The sequence below is a fragment of the Geotrypetes seraphini genome, chromosome 1 (genome assembly GCF_902459505.1).
Source record: "Geotrypetes seraphini chromosome 1, aGeoSer1.1, whole genome shotgun sequence".
Lineage (NCBI taxonomy): Eukaryota > Metazoa > Chordata > Amphibia > Gymnophiona > Dermophiidae > Geotrypetes > Geotrypetes seraphini.
In genome coordinates, this window is record NC_047084.1 from 209,428,318 (window position 1) to 209,444,296 (window position 15,979).

General features: G+C 47.8%; 1 protein-coding gene across 4 annotated transcripts in view; it reads right to left on the reverse strand.

The window, feature by feature from the left end:
• Positions 1-15,979, reverse strand: part of CEP135 (centrosomal protein 135) — a 307,612-nt gene that overhangs the window by 208,894 nt on the left and 82,739 nt on the right. For all 4 annotated transcript variants that reach the window (XM_033944786.1, XM_033944776.1, XM_033944765.1 and 1 more), the window contains exon 9: positions 13,731-13,796. In XM_033944786.1, the coding sequence (XP_033800677.1) occupies positions 13,731-13,796 (66 nt within the window). The remainder of the gene's footprint in view (positions 1-13,730; positions 13,797-15,979) is intronic.

Consider the following 15,979-nt stretch of genomic DNA (forward strand, 5'->3'; position numbering starts at 1 on the left):
AGCCGCCTTTCTCCTTCCTCGGCTACTTGCTTTTCCTGCTCATCTGCCCGTGATTAAGAGTTATAAAATTTTAAAAATAGCTTTTTCTACTGTGCACAGTAGTGGGTTCTATATTTCTCTGAGATCCTGACATTCTTTTGTGGTGTTTTTTTGCCAGTGACAAAAACAACATGAGCTTAAAATCATCAATGATTGCTACATGCTATAATATTTTGAAGCTTTTTTTCCACCTGTTTTGTTTGAATGTTAGATCTGAGAAATTAAATCCACTGCTGGTGGGTGACATTTCGTTTGTTAATTATTTATTTAAACATCTCTATCATATCTCCCCTCTCCTGCCTTTCCTCCAAAGTATACAGATTGAGATCTTTAACTCTGTCTCCATACTCCTTATCACGATCACCACACACTAGAAGCAACAGACCGATACATAAAAACAGTAAATAAACGCAGGAGAAACAAAAGACCCCAATGGTTCAGTAAAGAAATTTCAGACCTAGTTAAACAGAAAAAAGACGCATTTATCACCTACAAACACTTAGGCAGAGAGAGGGCAAAAGAGGACTATCTAGAGAGATCTAAAGCTGTCAAAACAGCAGTCAGAGAGGCCAAACTCCGAATGGAGGAAGAGCTAGCACGGAAAATTAAGAAAGGGGATAAATCTTTCTTCAGCTATATTAGCGACAGGAAAAGAAATAAAGATGGGATAGTACGCCTGAAGAAATCGGACGGTAACTTTGCGGAATCAGATTCTGAGAAGGCAGAACTACTAAACCAATACTTCTGTTCAGTGTTCACCCGCGAAATGCCGGGAGCTGGTCCACAGCTGCAGAAAGGAGATAATCAGAAAGACCCATTTCAAGATTTCGAATTTACGCCCAGTAGCGTCTACGAAGAAATATCAAGACTCAAAGTAAACAAAGCCATGGGACCGGATAACCTACATCCCAGAATGCTCAGGGAGTTAAGGGAAGTCCTGGCTGAACCATTATCTGTTCTTTTCAATCTTTCCCTAAGCGCAGGAAGGGTCCCCTTGGACTGGAAAACCGCTAATGTAATCCCACTCCACAAGAAGGGCTGCAGGACAGAGACAGCAAACTACAGACCAGTGAGTCTCACGTCTATAGTCTGTAAACTCATGGAAACACTGATCAAACAGAATATTGACACAATCCTAGACGAAAAAAAACTGCGTGATCCACACCAACACGGGTTCACCCAGGGAAGATCCTGCCAAACTAATCTGATTAGCTTTTTTGACTGGGTTACTAGACAACTGGATGCAGGAAAGTCACTGGACGTGGTATACTTGGATTTCAGTAAAGCATTTGATAGCGTCCCTCATCGAAGATTACTGAACAAGCTGAAATCGATAGGATTAGGAGACACTCTAACTACATGGGTTGGGGATTGGCTGAGCGGTAGACTTCAGAAAGTGGTGGTGAACGGTACCCCATCCGAAGCATCAGAAGTGATCAGTGGAGTGCCGCAGGGCTCGGTCCTGGGCCCAATTCTATTCAACTTATTCATAAGAGATATAAGAACATAAGAACATAAGAAGTTGCCTCCGCTGAGGCAGACCATAGGTCCATCCTGCCCAGCGGTCCGCTCCCGCGGCGGCCCATCAGGCCCATCGCCTGAGTAGTGGTCTATATCTATCTATACCCTTCAATCCCTTTTTCTTCTAGGAATCTATCCAAACTTTCTTTGAAACCATTTAATGTTTTCTTGTCTATAACAGCCTCTGGAAGCACGTTCCATGTATCCACCACCCTCTGAGTGAAAAAGAACTTCCTAGCGTTTGTTCTAAACCTGTCCCCTTTCAATTTCTCCGAGTGCCCCCTTGTACCTGTGGTGGTCCTTAATTTGAAAAATCTGTCCCTGTCTACTTTTTCTATGCCCTTCAGGATCTTGAAGGTTTCTATCATGTCTCCTCTAAGTCTCCGCTTTTCCAGTGAGAAAAGTCCCAACTGCTTCAACCTGTCGGTATATGGGAGATTTTCCATTCCCTTTATCAGTTTAGTTGCTCTTCTCTGTACTCCCTCAAGTACTGCCATGTCCTTCTTGAGGTACGGCGACCAGTACTGGACACAGTACTCCAGATGCGGCCGCACCATTGCACGATACAGCGGCATGATGACTTCCTTCGTCCTGGTCGTAATACCCTTCTTAATGATACCCAACATTCTGTTAGCTTTCTTTGAGGCTGTAGCGCACTGCGCCGATGTCTTCAGTGTTGCGTCTACCATCACTCCCAGGTCTCTCTCCAGGTTACTGACCCCTAGCGGTGTTCCCCCCATTCTGTATGTGAACATCGGGTTCTTTTTCCCCACGTGCATGACCTTGCATTTCCCTATGTTGAAGCTCATTTGCCATTTTTCGGCCCACTTTTCCAGCTGCGTTAGATCCTTTTGGAGATTTTCGCAGTCTCCCCTGGTTTGAGCCCTGCTGTATAGTTTGGTGTCATCTGCAAATTTAATAACCTCACACTTGGTTCCCGCCTCTAGGTCGTTTATGTAGATATTGAACAGGAGCGGTCCCAGCACCGACCCCTGCGGAACTCCGCTCGTGACCCCTTTCCAGTCTGAGTAATGGCCCTTTACGCCAACCCTCTGTTCCCTGTTCGCCAGCCAGTTTTTGATCCATCGGTGGATCACCCCTTGTACCCCGTGGTTCCATATCTTCTTAAGCAGCCTTTCGTGTGGTACCTTGTCGAAGGCTTTTTGGAAGTCAAGGTAAATGATATCTATAGATTCCCCTTTATCCACCTGGCTGTTTACCCCCTCGAAGAAGTGCAATAAGTTTGTGAGGCATGACCTACCCTTGCAGAAGCCATGCTGACTCGGTTTTAGCTGCTCATTGTTTTCAATGTGTTCACAGATGATGTCCTTAATCAGTGCCTCCATCATCTTTCCTGGGACTGAGGTCAGGCTCACTGGCCTGTAGTTTCCTGGGTCTCCCCTTGAGCCCTTCTTGAAGATGGGCGTGACATTTGCTATTTTCCAGTCCTTCGGGATCTCTCCGGTTTTTAAGGATAGGCTGTATATTTGTCGAAGTGGCTCCGCTATTTCGTTTTTTAGTTCCTTGAGTACCCTTGGGTGAATGCCGTCCGGACCTGGAGATTTGTCGCTCTTTAGTCTGTCTATCTGCTTGAGTACATCTTCTTGGCTTACCTCTAAATTGACCAGTTTTACATCTTGGTCTCCTTTTCCGCTCTCTTCAGGTTCTGGGATGTTAGTTATATCTTCCCTCGTGAAAACTGACGTGAAGAACTCATTTAACCTGTCAGCTATTTCTTTCTCTTCCTTTACCACTCCCTTCCTGTCTCCATCATCCAATGGTCCCACTTCTTCTCTTGCCGGTTGCTTCCCCTTGACGTATCTGAAGAAAGACTTGAAGTTTGTTGCTTCCTCTGCCAGTCTCTCTTCATATTCTCTTTTTGCTTTTCTAACCGCTCGGTGACACTCCTTCTGGTGTTCTTTGTGCACTTTTTGGTTCTCCTCTGTTTTGTCTTTTTTCCATTTTCTGAACGATGCTTTCTTGTCGCTTATCGCCTTCTTCACTGCATTTGTTATCCACACTGGGTTTTTTGTTCTGTTTTTTTTGCACCCTTTCCTGAACTTGGGGATGCACAGGTTTTGCGCTTCGTGCACAGTTCCCTTGAGTAAGGTCCAGGCTTTTTCTACGGAATCCATCTTCCCTATGTTACCTTTGAGTTTTTTTCCCACCATTTCCCTCATGGCATCATAATTTCCTTTTTTGAAGTTGAGTGCTGTCGTTGTGGTTCTTTTCCCCTTTGATGATCCAATTTCTAGCCTGCACTGGATCGTGTTGTGATCACTGTTACCTAGCGGGGCTAATACTGTCACCTCCTTTGCTGGCCCCTCTAGTCCGTTGAAGATTAGGTCAAGAGTGGCGTCACCCCGTGTTGGTTCCTTGACCAGTTGCTCCATGAAGCAGTCCCTCATGACCTCTAGGAATTTGGTCTCCCTTGCGCAGTTTGAGTGCCCAATACTCCAGTCTATCCCTGGATAGTTGAAGTCCCCCATCACCATCACCTTTCCGCTTCTGCATACCTGCCTCAGTTCTGCCTCCAGGTCCTGGTCGATTTCTTCAGGTTGTCCTGGTGGGCGGTAGTACAGACCCATTTTAATGTCTGCCCCAGTTCCTCCCTGTAGCTTAACCCATAGTGATTCCAAGCCATCCGCCTGAACTGTTGTTTCCATCCTGGTTGAGGGTATGGAGTCTTTTACGTACAGCGCTATTCCTCCACCCTTTTTATGTGCCCTGTCTCTCCTGTATAGTTTGTACCCTGGTATGGCCTCATCCCATTGATTTTCCTCAGTCCACCATGTTTCTGTGACTCCAATTATGTCTAGGTCCTTTTTGCTAGCAGTGATTTCTAGTTCTCCCATTTTGGCCCTCAGGCTCCTAGCATTTGTGTACAGGCAGTTTAAGACCCAGTTTTTTGCCCTCTCTTTTTGTTCTCCTCGTGTTTTGGTACTCCTGCAGTCCTCCTCATGGTTTGCCAGCCCCCGAGTTTCATCCTCCTCCTGCTGCTGTGTGTCTGTGACGTCCTCAGCCTGTTTCCCTTGCACCACTTGTTCTTGTAATTTTCTCTCAGTTCTGGTCTCTATTTCACAAGGTCCTTGCTCCTCTGGCTCCTGTTGTTCCATGTTGGTGCCTCTTACGAGTTCCATTTGTGCCCTCGGTCCCTGCAATGCGTCCTTAGGTCCTTTTTCAAAACATACACACTCAGTCCCAAGTCCTCCCTTACAATATCCCGGGTCAGTATCCTTATCAGGTATTGATGTCCGATGTCCTTTTTCAAAACATACACACTCAGTCCCAAGCTTTCCTTCCCAATGTCCCAGGTCAGTATCCTTGTCAGGTACTGATGTCCGATGTGTCGAGGTCAGTTCGACTATCAGCTTTCCCCTTCTCTTCAGTTTAAAGCCAAGTCTATGGCGTTCTGGACGTTGCGTGCCAGCATCCTCGTCCCAGCTGTGCTAAGGTGTAGTCCATCTCTTCTGTAGAGCTTGTTCTTCCCCAGGAAAGTAGTCCAGTTCCTAACAAAGTGGAAACCCTCCTCATCGCACCATCTCCTCAGCCAAGCGTTAATTGCTTGTAGTTCGCTCTGTCTCCTTGTGTCCGCTCTCGGTACTGGCAGGATCTCTGAGAAGGCTATCCTCCTTGTCCTTAGTCTCAGTTTCCTCCCCAGGATCCTGAACTGGTCAGTTAGTGTAGTCCTGTTGAAGTTTCTCCTGCTGATGTCGTTTGTTCCTATATGGATCACTATTGCTGTCTCCTCCGTCTCGGCTCCCTCCAGGATCCTCTCAATATTGTTGATGACGTCCTTTGTTCTTGCCCCCGGGAGACATGTTACCAGTCGGTCCTCTCTCCCTCCGGATATGTGACTATCTACTCCTCTCAGGATTGAGTCTCCAACCACGATTGCTGATTTCCCCTTCTTTAACTGTCTCTCTGGTCTCAGATCTGTGTCATATGTGCAGTCCATTCGTCCGTCGTCTGGGTTCAGCTGTGTCTCCGCCCCTGGTCTCAGGTCTGTGTCCTCTGCGCAGTCCGCTAGTCCATTCTCCTGGCTCTGATGGGTCTCCTCCTCCTCTGTCTGCCCAGGTCCTCCGCAAGGTCCTATTCCCATGGTGTCTGGTAGTTCCTGTCGTCCAACTGTCGGTTCTCTCCTGGTGTGTTGGTGGTCTCGTGCCTCCACCATCCTGCAGGCCTCCTCAATGAACATCTCGAGCTCCCTAACTTGTTCCGCGATGTGGCTCCCTCTGGTGGTGTCTTCAGTTTCCCAGCATTGCTCCTCCATGGTGCAGAGTCCCTCCAGCTCCTGGACTCTAACCTGCAGTCTCCCGACCTCCTGTTTCAGGCTGTCCAGTTCCTGGCATCGACCGCATATGTATGCCTGCCTCCCGGAGGGGAGGTAGTCATACATATGGCACCCGATGCAGTATACTGGGTAGCTCTGCTGGGTTCCCACATCCTCCATTGCTCCTTTCTCTTTCCTATGTCCCGAGGTGTGAAAGGATTGTGCCCGGCGCGCAGCTAGCTGAAAGAGTAGAAAGAGAAAGAGAAATGAGAAGTGAGAAGAGGGGGGGAAGTACCTGTGGTATAATTATTAGATATTGCTGCTGGGCTGCCTGGGCTCCTTCTTAAGGCTCCTTCGCAAAGGCGCTCTCGCTAAGGCGAGCGCCTTTGCCGCTCGCCTTCGCCGCGCGCCGAACGGCCGCGCGCCGTTGGCTCGCCCCCTCTTAAGGGGGAGTCTGGGCTGAAGCCGCTGACGCGGTGGGGGTGGGCGGAGCTACCTCTCGCCTGCCCCTGGCTCTCTGCTGGCCTGTCGGCTCTCCCCTCGCGCTGGCCCGCTGAAAAAAAAGAAAAAAGAAAACCTCTTTCTCTGCTCCTCTCCTGTCCCTCTCCTCGCCTGCCCCTCTCCTCTTCTCCGACGCCGAAGCAGTGAGCCCCTTGCCGCGGATCACCCCCTCTTAAGGGGGAGTCTGGGCTGAAGCCGCTGACGCGGTGGGGGTGGGCGGAGCTACCTCTCGCCTGCCCCTGGCTCTCTGCTGGCCTGTCGGCTCTCCCCTCGCGCTGGTCCGCTGAAAAAAAAGAAAAAAGAAAACCTCTTTCTCTGCTCCTCTCCTGTCCCTCTCCTCGCCTGCCCCTCTCCTCTTCTCCGATGCCGAAGCAGTGAGCCCCTTGCCGCGGATCACCCCCTCTTAAGGGGGAGTCTGGGCTGAAGCCGCTGACGCGGTGGGGGTGGGCGGAGCTACCTCTCGCCTGCCCCTGGCTCTCTGCTGGCCTGTCGGCTCTCCCCTCGCGCTGGCCCGCTGAAAAAAAAGAAAAAAGAAAACCTCTTTCTCTGCTCCTCTCCTGTCCCTCTCCTCGCCTGCCCCTCTCCTCTTCTCCGACGCCGAAGCAGTGAGCCCCTTGCCGCGGATCACCCCCTCTTAAGGGGGAGTCTGGGCTGAAGCCGCTGACGCGGTGGGGGTGGGCGGAGCTACCTCTCGCCTGCCCCTGGCTCTCTGCTGGCCTGTCGGCTCTCCCCTCGCGCTGGCCCGCTGAAAAAAAAGAAAAAAGAAAACCTCTTTCTCTGCTCCTCTCCTGTCCCTCTCCTCGCCTGCCCCTCTCCTCTTCTCCGACGCCGGGGACTTAGAGGAAGGGTATCACTGTTCGCCGACGACGCCAAACTTTGCAACATAGTAGGCAGAAGCTTGTTACCTAATGATGATATGACACATGACCTACTGCTTCTGGAACAATGGTCGACTACTTGGCAGCTGGGATTCAATGCTAAAAAATGCAAGATAATGCACCTGGGAAAGAGAAACCCGTGCAGAACTTATGTTCTAAATGGTGAGACCTTGGTTAGGACCACGGCGGAACGCGATCTAGGAGTGATCATTAGTGAGGACATGAAGGTTGCCAATCAAGTGGAGAAGGCTACCTCCAGGGCAAGACAAATGATGGGATGTATCCGCAGAGGTTTTGTCAGCAGGAGACCTGAAGTTATGATGCCGTTGTACAGAGCCATGGTGAGGCCTCACTTGGAGTACTGTGTCCAGTTTTGGAGACCACATTACCGAAAGGATGTGCTGAGGATCGAGTCGGTGCAGCGAGCGGTAACCAGGATGGTCTTGGGGCTCAGGGATCTCACGTATGAAGAAAGACTAAAGAAATTGCGGCTGTACTCACTTGAGGAAAGAAGAGAACGGGGAGATATGATTGAAACGTATAAGTACATCACGGGACGCATCGAGACAGAAGAGGATATCTTCTGGCTCATGGGACCCTCGACCACCAGAGGGCATCCACTGAAAGTCAGGGGAGGGAAGTTTCATGGAGACTCCAGGAAGTACTTCTTCACCGAAAGAGTGGTGGATCATTGGAACAGACTCCCACTCCAGGTGATAGAGGCTAGCAACGTGACGGAGTTTAAGAGAAAATGGGATAATCATGTGGGATCGTTAAGGATGTAAACTCAGGGGGGAGGGATACTTGGAATGGGCAGACTTGGTGGGCTATAGCCCTTTTCTGCCGCTTTTTTTCTATGTTTCTATGTTTCCTCTGGACCAGGGATCTCAAAGTCCCTCCCTTGAGGGCCACAATCCAGTCAGGTTTTCAGGATTTCCCCAATTAATATGCATTGAAAGCAATGTATGCACATAGATCTCATGCATATTCATTGAGAAAATCCTGAAAACCCAACTGGTTTGCGGCCCTCAAGGAGGGACTTCGAGACCCCTGCTCTGGACCGACTCCATCCTTTTTATATCTTTTTGAAGGTGTGGTCTCCAGAATTGTACACAATATTCTAAATGAGGTCTCACCAGAGTCTTTATACAGAGGCATCAATACCTCCTTTTTCCTACTGGCCATACCTCTCCCTATGCAACCTAGCATCCATCTAGCTTTCACCGTCACCTTTAAGATCATCACATACAATCACACCTAAGTCCCGCTCTGCCATCGTGCACATAAGTTCTTCACCCCTAAACTGGTTTTTGCAGCCCAAATGCATGACCTTGCATTTTTTAGCATTAAGGGTGGTTGAAAGGGTGGTTGATCGCTGGAATAGTCTTCCACTGCAGGTGATTGAGGCCAGCAGCGTGCCTGATTTTAAGGCCAAATGGGATCGGCACATGGGATCTATTCACAGGGCAAAGGGAGGGGAGGGACAGTAGGGTGGGCAGACTTGATGGGCCGTGGTCCTTATCTGCCGTCTATTTCTATGTTTCTATGTTTCTAAATTTTAGCTGCCTAATTTCAAACCATTCTTCAAGCTTTGCCAGGTCTTTCTTCATGTTATTCACACCATCCGGCATGTCTTCTCTATTGCAGATTTTGGTATCATCTGAAAAGAGGCAAATCTTACCCAACCCTTCAACAACATCCTCTATAATAAAAGCCTAAGCGCGCATGCGCACTTAGGGTTTCGTATTCCCTGCAACTCCCCCCTCCCGCCCTCACTCACCAACCACTGCTGCCGCTGCCGCCCCTTTTCAAAGCAGCCTGCTGAGGTTCGCCGACCGGCTGTATTGAACCTTGCAGGCCGTTCTCCACCTCGGTAGCACGTTCCCTCTGACGCAATCACGTCATAGGGAATGTGCTACCGAGGTGGAGAGCGGCTTGTGAGGTTCGCTAAAGCCGGTCAGCGAACCTCAGCAGGCTGCTTTGAAGAGGAGAGTAAGCGGCGGCAGCGGTTCATGCCGGTGAGCCAGAAGACAACAGGAAGCCAGGATGGAGGGAGGGTACGAACAGGCATGCACAACAGGGGCAGGCATGGCACAACATGGGGCAGGGAGAGAGGAAAAGAGTGGTGCTTTGGGGGAGGGGTGTGCTGGGGGGCAGACAGCAATCATGCTTTGCTTTGGGAGGGGGGAATAGAAGGGAGCCACGAAGCAGGTAGGCATGGCACAACAGGGAGCCAGGGGGAGAAGGAAAGGGGGCTGCTTTAGGGGGAGGGGTGTGCTGGGACAGACAGCAATCATTTTTTGCTCTGGGGGGGAACAGAAGGGGGCCAAGGAGCAGGCAGGCATGGCACAACAGGGGGCAGACAGCAATCATGTATACCATGCTGGTAAGAAGTGGAGGGGGAGAGGGAAAGGGGGCTGCTTTGGGTGGAGGGGTGTGCTGGGTGGCAGACAGCAATCATGCTTTGCTCTGGGAGGGGGGAACAGAAGAGGGCCACGGAGAGACAGGAAGGCATGGCGCAACAGAGAAATACAGGTAGGCAGGGGGCCAGGGAGATAGACAGAAAGAAAGACAGACAGGGGGTTAGGGAGAGACACAGACAGAAAAAATGACAGACAGAAAGACAGCGTCCAAGGAGAGAGAGACAAAGAAAAAAAACCCAGACAGACAGACATCTACTCCAGCACCTGTTAATGTAACCGATTAAACACTAGTCATTAATAAAAATGTTAAAAAGAACAGGAAGTCCAAAAGCCAGGAATCAAATTCAATGAGAAAGGAAGAAGGGGACTTGTTGGGGGGACGATAAATGATCGCTATCTGCAGACCAGATCAGCTCAGAAGTAAAAAACTGCTTCTACAGACTGTGATTAATCAGATCTTTAGCAAAAATGTTAGAACCAGATGCCTTAAACATCCTAATTCACTCTTTAATTATCTCTAGATTGGATTATTGTAATACATTGTACAAGGGCATAACACAAAGAATTGAGAAGATTGCAAATAATAGAAAACATGGCAATAAGAATTATCACCAATTCTAAAAAAAATATGATCATGTAACTCCACTTCTGAAAAAAAGCACATTGGTTACCAATCTCTTATAAATCACATACAGAATTGCATTAATAACCTTCAAAATCCGTCTAACAAATGCACCAATATTTCTTGACCGTTTTCTTATACCATATACTCCATTTAGGACATTAAGGGCTTCTTTTATCAAGCCACGCTAGTGGTTTAACGCGTGTAATAGCACGCGCTAAACTGCCGGCCGCGCTAGCCGCTACCGCTTCCTCTTGAGCAGGCAGTAGTTTTTGGCCAGTGCAGGGGTTAACACGTGATGAAAAGTCGCGCGCGTTAACCCCACTAGCGCGGCTTGATAAAAGGAGCCCTAAGATCAACAGTGTAGCATCTCTTGACTAATCCTTCCCTTAAAGGTAAAAGGAGGTCTACTATCTTTTTGGTCATAGCTCCTCAGCTCTGGAATACTTTACCAAGCTATTTGCATGGAGAAACATCATTAGAAAAATTCAAAGGCTCTTTAAAAAGCTTCCTGTACAGAGATGCCTTTGAGACATAATTAAGACAATTTGTCTATATCTGAATTTTTAAAAATTTATATTTTAACATACAATTCTTAATTAGTCCTCGTCTCCGAGGCTTAATTGATTTTATATCTCTCTACTTCTATCTCTTTTTATCTTTGCCCTCCCTGTGTTACCCTTACATGTTCTCTTTTTTGTTAATATTTGAAGTTCATTCTCCTTTCCTTTTGTACCTGTATCGGATTTTTGTAAGTATATATTAATTTGTATTAATTTATTATAGTGTTTCCTCCATTTTAAATTTGTAATACGCTTTGAAATACTTGACAATGCGTGTACATCAAATTTTAATAAAAACTTGAAACTTGAAAACTTGAATAGGCTAACGGAGTGGACTTCAAATGAGGAAAGGCTGTGGGATACAGGGAGGATGGAATCTGCAAGAAGGAGAAAGAAGAAGCCCAACATCTCCGCCTCGACCAGTAGGACAAGGTATATGGGAGACGTGGTAGCCACCATGAGAGAGGGCAGCAGCTGCAGTGGAGTCCTCAGGGCAAATCCATGTTTCAGTTAGAGCAAGCAGGTGGGAGGGAATGGGAGAAGAGGTCATGAATGTAGGGCAGTTTGTTGGAGGCAGAATGAGCATTCCATAGGGCACCTGAGAAAGGGAGAGAGGAGGATTGAAGGAAAGAAATAAGTATAAGGTTAGGGCGGTTACCCACATGGGGAAGCAGGGTCAGGGTTTGGAGGGCTGTGGAAGGCCAGGGTTTGGATTCACATCTATAACAGAGAGCAGAAGAAGTAAGAGAGTGTGCCGAAGCAAAGGGAAATATTGACGGCAATGACGAAGACAGGTGGGGCTCAAAGAGAAAGGAGATGGATGAATGGAAGAGAGAGAATGCTTGAGCTTGAATGCAGTAAATAAGGTAGAAGACAAGATGGCAGGTGAAGGGATAGGAAAAGAAGGATAGTGAGGACTTATGGCATGGAGAGGAGAGAGAAAGGGAGTAAGATTGGGGAGAGTGAGTATGAGAAGCAGAAAATGAATTGGAGCCATAAGGAGAGGAACAGAGAAAGTAAATAGAGCTTTACAAGAAGAGGAAGTGAAAATATGGAGGCACCCTAAGGAGGCGCACGAAGGAGCATGTGCTCATTCGTCATGCGAAGCATCACACACTGCTCAGAGAGGGTTCAAATTAAATAGCAAGGCTAGTGAGGTCGCTTGAGTGCTTGCTCAGGAGGGGCTACAGTCAGCCAGTCAGAGGCAGCGGAGGAAGGGCCTAGATGCGAACTGCAAGAGACATGGGGGGAAAAGCACAGGAAACCTCAAAAAATGGAAATTTTGCAATTTTAGGGGTGGGGGGTTAAGACATACTCCCAAACCTACTAAAACACTCTTAAGACCCCCCAAAAATCACTGATTCAGGCTGTCAACCTTTACTCACTGTGCCATGTGCTTCCTGGAACGGCATGAAGAGAAGCTGAAAGTGCTTACAGGGAGATCCTCTATCACAACAAGCAAGCAAACTGGACTGCTGATCTTCTGACTGTCCCCCCCGGTCTGATGCCCACAGCTGGGGACCTCTGCCATTCTCGGACAATATGTGGACACGCCTGGCAGAGGAAACGCAGTCAGCCCTGATCCTGGGAAAACCTCCACGGAGCCATGCAGCCGAACCTGGGGTGAGCAAGCTCCCAAGGGAATGGTCCCCGACCCTCAATCTGAAGTGCAGGCTGTCCAGAGGGTGCACTGCCAAGCAGCCAACCCCTGGAAGCAGACTCAACGTAAAGTCTGCAATCTGCCACAGTCAGAGCTGTCCCTGCAGGGCCAAAACTGCGATTGAAAAGACTAAATATAAAGAAAATAAACATGAGCAGAAAAGGACAAGCTCCTTCAGTAGTCCAGGAATAGTGGGATTGTACAAGAACTTAAAAATAAACCCACATTTAAATTTGGATGATATCCATTGTCTATTTTTCTTATTAAATTGCAGACTGGGCTAGAAAAAAAACAAACAAACTAAACCCTGACCATATACAGTGGTATCTTGGATTACGAGCACAATCCGTTCCAGGAGCATGCTCGTAATCCAAAATGCTCGTTTATCAAAGCAAAATTCCCATAGAAAATAGTGGCAACACCGACGATGCGCTCCAGAATCCGGGGTCTGTACCTGTCGGATGCTGGGTGCTGCAGCGCTGTCTCCTCCGTCCGTCATCCGAAGAAGAACCCAACAGTGCCACTTCTGAGGGATGCCTCCTCCATCCGCCAGCCAGCCCTCCATGTCGGATGCCCCCCGCATGCTGGAGAGCCCCCACCCGAGCCCACGCAGCCAAGCGCCGCCCCACCTGCACGCCGCGCACAACACCGATGATTGACGCTGTGCGTGTCACACGCAATGCACAGGCGGGACGGCACCCGGCCACGCAGGCCCAGACAGAGGCCCTCCAACCTGCGGAAGGCACCCGATGTGAAAGACTGGCCGGAAGATGGAAGAGGAAACCCCCAAAGCGGCGCTTCCTGGGCTGTAAGTGCTCGTTTATCGGGGCAGTGCTCGGTTTGCGAGTCAAAAGTTTGCTGAGTGTTTTGCTTGTCTTGCAAAACTCTCACAAACCGGGTTACTCGCAAACCGAGGTACCACTGTACATGGAATCAATCAAGGAACTTAAGAATGCAAATTATTTCAAAAGAGAACAATGGTTAAGTCCCTAGAATTCTGTTTAATATAGAACAATTTAAGTCTGAAAAATATAACTTTAATCAAACACTTCTAAGGACTCGTTCTAAACTAAAAAAGTCCAAAATTTTAACAAGAGTTCCACAAAAATCATGTCTCCTTGTTAACTATTAAGGAAGTACTTTTGATAGGGAAATAATTCTAACTGCAGAGTTTACAGGAAGAACAATCATATGGTCAGAACACACACATCTTTCAGCTTGATTCTTCATTCTAAAAATTCAGTACTCACCACCTTTAATTCCGATATTGTTCTTTCCATTTTCTGTATCTCATTGAATTGCCATTTGATTTCATTCTGAGAGCAAAAAACAAAAAATTTATAGAAAAATTTAGACTGGATTTATACAGTTAGAATAGCAATTACAGTGATACCTCGGTTTACGAGTGCACCGGTTTGCGAGTGTTTTGCAAGACGAGCAAAACATTTGCAAACTTGGTGCCTCGTAAACCGAGCGCGCCTCGATTTGCGAGCGCCCCCCCTGCGAACTGGCACCCTCCCCCCCGCAATCCGGCACCCTCCCGCCACCATCGGGCACCCCCCCGCCGCGACCTGAGGTCCCCCCAACCCACCCGAACCCTCTTCTTACTTTGATGTAGCCTCCGCACCTGCACCAGCATGTCCTGTGCTGTGCTGTACTGTGCCGGTGCCCGAAAATCTGCCTCCGGTGCTGGGCCTTGAGCATGTGCGCATGCTCAAGGCCTGAGAGTTCACGTCCAACGTGAACTCTCACGTCCAACGTGAACTCTCAGGCCTTGAGCATGCGCACATGCTCAAGGCCCAGCACCGGAGGCAAATTTTCGGGCACCGGCACAGCACAGCACAGGACAGGACATGCTGGTGCAGGTGCGGAGGCTACATCAAAGTAAGAAGAGGGTTCGGGTGGGTTGGGGGAACCTCAGGTCGCGGCGGGGGGGTGCCCGATGGTGGCAGGGGGATGGGGGGGGCCCGATGGTGGTGGGGGGGAGCAATGCCGGTTCTCATGGGGGGGAACGTATCAAAGCGAGTTTCCATTATTTCCTATGGGGAAACTCGCTTTGATAAATGAGAATTTGGATTAGGAGCATGCTCCTGGAACGGATTATGCTCATAATCCAAGGTACCACTGTATTTACAAGGTTATAAACTAATTACTATTAGACTACTGCAATCTACTTCTAACAGGTCTCCCGCTGAACTTCCTCTCCCCCTGCACTTCCTCTCCCCCTGCAATCTGTACAAAACTCTGCTGCATGGACTCATCTACTGCCAACCTCGCTAACCTCACCCCTCTCCTTAAATCATTTCACTGGCTTCCTATTTGCTTTTCATACAGTTCAAACTCCTATTACCAACCTACAAGTATCTTTCCTCTCTTGTTTCAGGTTTCAAGTTTTTATTGAATTTAATATACCGACCATCAACGTATACCTGGCCGGTTTACAATACTAAAAAAAAGAAAAAAGAGATAAAAAGTAAAAATAATAATTATATATATATATGGGGAGGAGTGAACATCAAAAAACAATAGACAAGGACTTACATGAATTTGAGGGTATTAAGGGGATGGAAAGGTCAATAAACACATTATTAAAATAAAATTTAATTAAAAGAAAGGGAAGGGGGGGAGGATATAACATCAGGGATAGGGTCGCTTCGTAAAAGCGGTTGAGATAATTTGACTGGTTTTGGGGAAGGAAATATTTAGAGATTATGATATGCATCTTGAAAAAGAAAGGTTTTTAGTTTGGTCTTGAATTTATCGAGAAGATTTTCATGACGAAGTTGAGGTGGCATGGCATTCCATAAGGTTGGAGCAGCTACTGAGAAATTAATTTTCCTAGTGTAGTAGAATTCTTTGATGGAAGGAACGGCCAGCAAGTTTTGTCTCTCCTAGAACTCAGTTCCTCAGACAAATAGATTTATCTGTACCCATCTCCTCCACTTCCAATTCCAGACTTTGTTCCTTTCATCTCACTGCCCTGTAAACTACCTCCTGAGTCCATCCGCCATACCCCTTCCCTTGTTCAAAAGTAGACTGAAAACCTACTTTTTTGAGACAGCCTTCAACTCATAACCCTACTCCCCTCTGCCCTCTGCTCACCACCCTAACCAGCAGTTTAACCATCCCCTCTAACTATAACCCCTACCCTGGCATCCTGTTTGTCTGTCTTGATTGTAAGCTCATTTGAGTAGGGACTGTCTCCTTTGTGACTCTGTACAGTGCTGTGTATGTTTGGTAGCACTCTAGAAATAATTAATAGTAGTAGTATTTAGATACTGTATAATTTCAGATTTTATAGCTTAGGAAAACAACAATTATTAAGGGGATGCTTTCCATCATCTAAAATAAGTTTCTATAAAAGTACTGTATATACTTGAATAGAAACCGATCCAAATATAAACCGAGGTAACCATTTTCTCCCTAAAAAAAGGGGTGGGGAGGTTGACTCAAATATAAACTGAAATTAGAAGTTGGGATGATCATGGTGTGACCTTGG